Source organism: Myotis brandtii, unplaced genomic scaffold (genome assembly GCF_000412655.1).
Source record: "Myotis brandtii unplaced genomic scaffold, ASM41265v1 scaffold369, whole genome shotgun sequence".
Taxonomy (NCBI): Eukaryota; Metazoa; Chordata; class Mammalia; order Chiroptera; family Vespertilionidae; genus Myotis; species Myotis brandtii.
The window spans coordinates 588,015-588,449 of NW_005364180.1; the positions used below are offsets into that span (position 1 = coordinate 588,015).

Consider the following 435-nt stretch of genomic DNA (forward strand, 5'->3'; position numbering starts at 1 on the left):
CTCCTCTGTCTCTCTCTCCTGTCTCTCTCTCCTCTGTCTCTCTCCTCTGTCTGTCTCTCCTCTGTCTCTCTCTCCTGTCTCTCTCTCCTCAGTACGGCAAGAAGAAGCTGAAATACCTGCCCTACAACCACCAGCACGAGTACTTCTTCCTGAGTGAGTGCGGGGCGCTGTAGCCTCACCCCTCGCCCCTCACCCTCTGTTCTTCTCCCACCGACACCCTTTGCAGACTCAGAAAGTGACGCTAACCCTGTTAGGAAAGGGGCCCACGGCAGCCACCCCTGCAGAGCCCTCCTGGCCTCCTGGGCCTTCAGACAGACGGCCCCAAGGCCAGCAGGGCCCTCGCTCCGGGATCCCGGGTGGGGGGTGGGGGTACTGTCTGCTGCTGCAGGCCTGTGTGCTGGCCGCGGCCCCTCCTGCTCTTCCAGCTGGGCTGGG

The 435-nt window shown here is 62.8% G+C and overlaps 1 protein-coding gene across 1 annotated transcript in view; it reads left to right on the plus strand.

The window, feature by feature from the left end:
- LOC102261893 (fatty acid desaturase 2) overlaps window positions 1-435 on the plus strand; it is a 57,841-nt gene that overhangs the window by 50,564 nt on the left and 6,842 nt on the right. Inside the window, 1 exon segment of the mRNA XM_014544545.1 lies at window positions 93-153. Coding sequence (XP_014400031.1) covers window positions 93-153 — 61 coding nt within the window.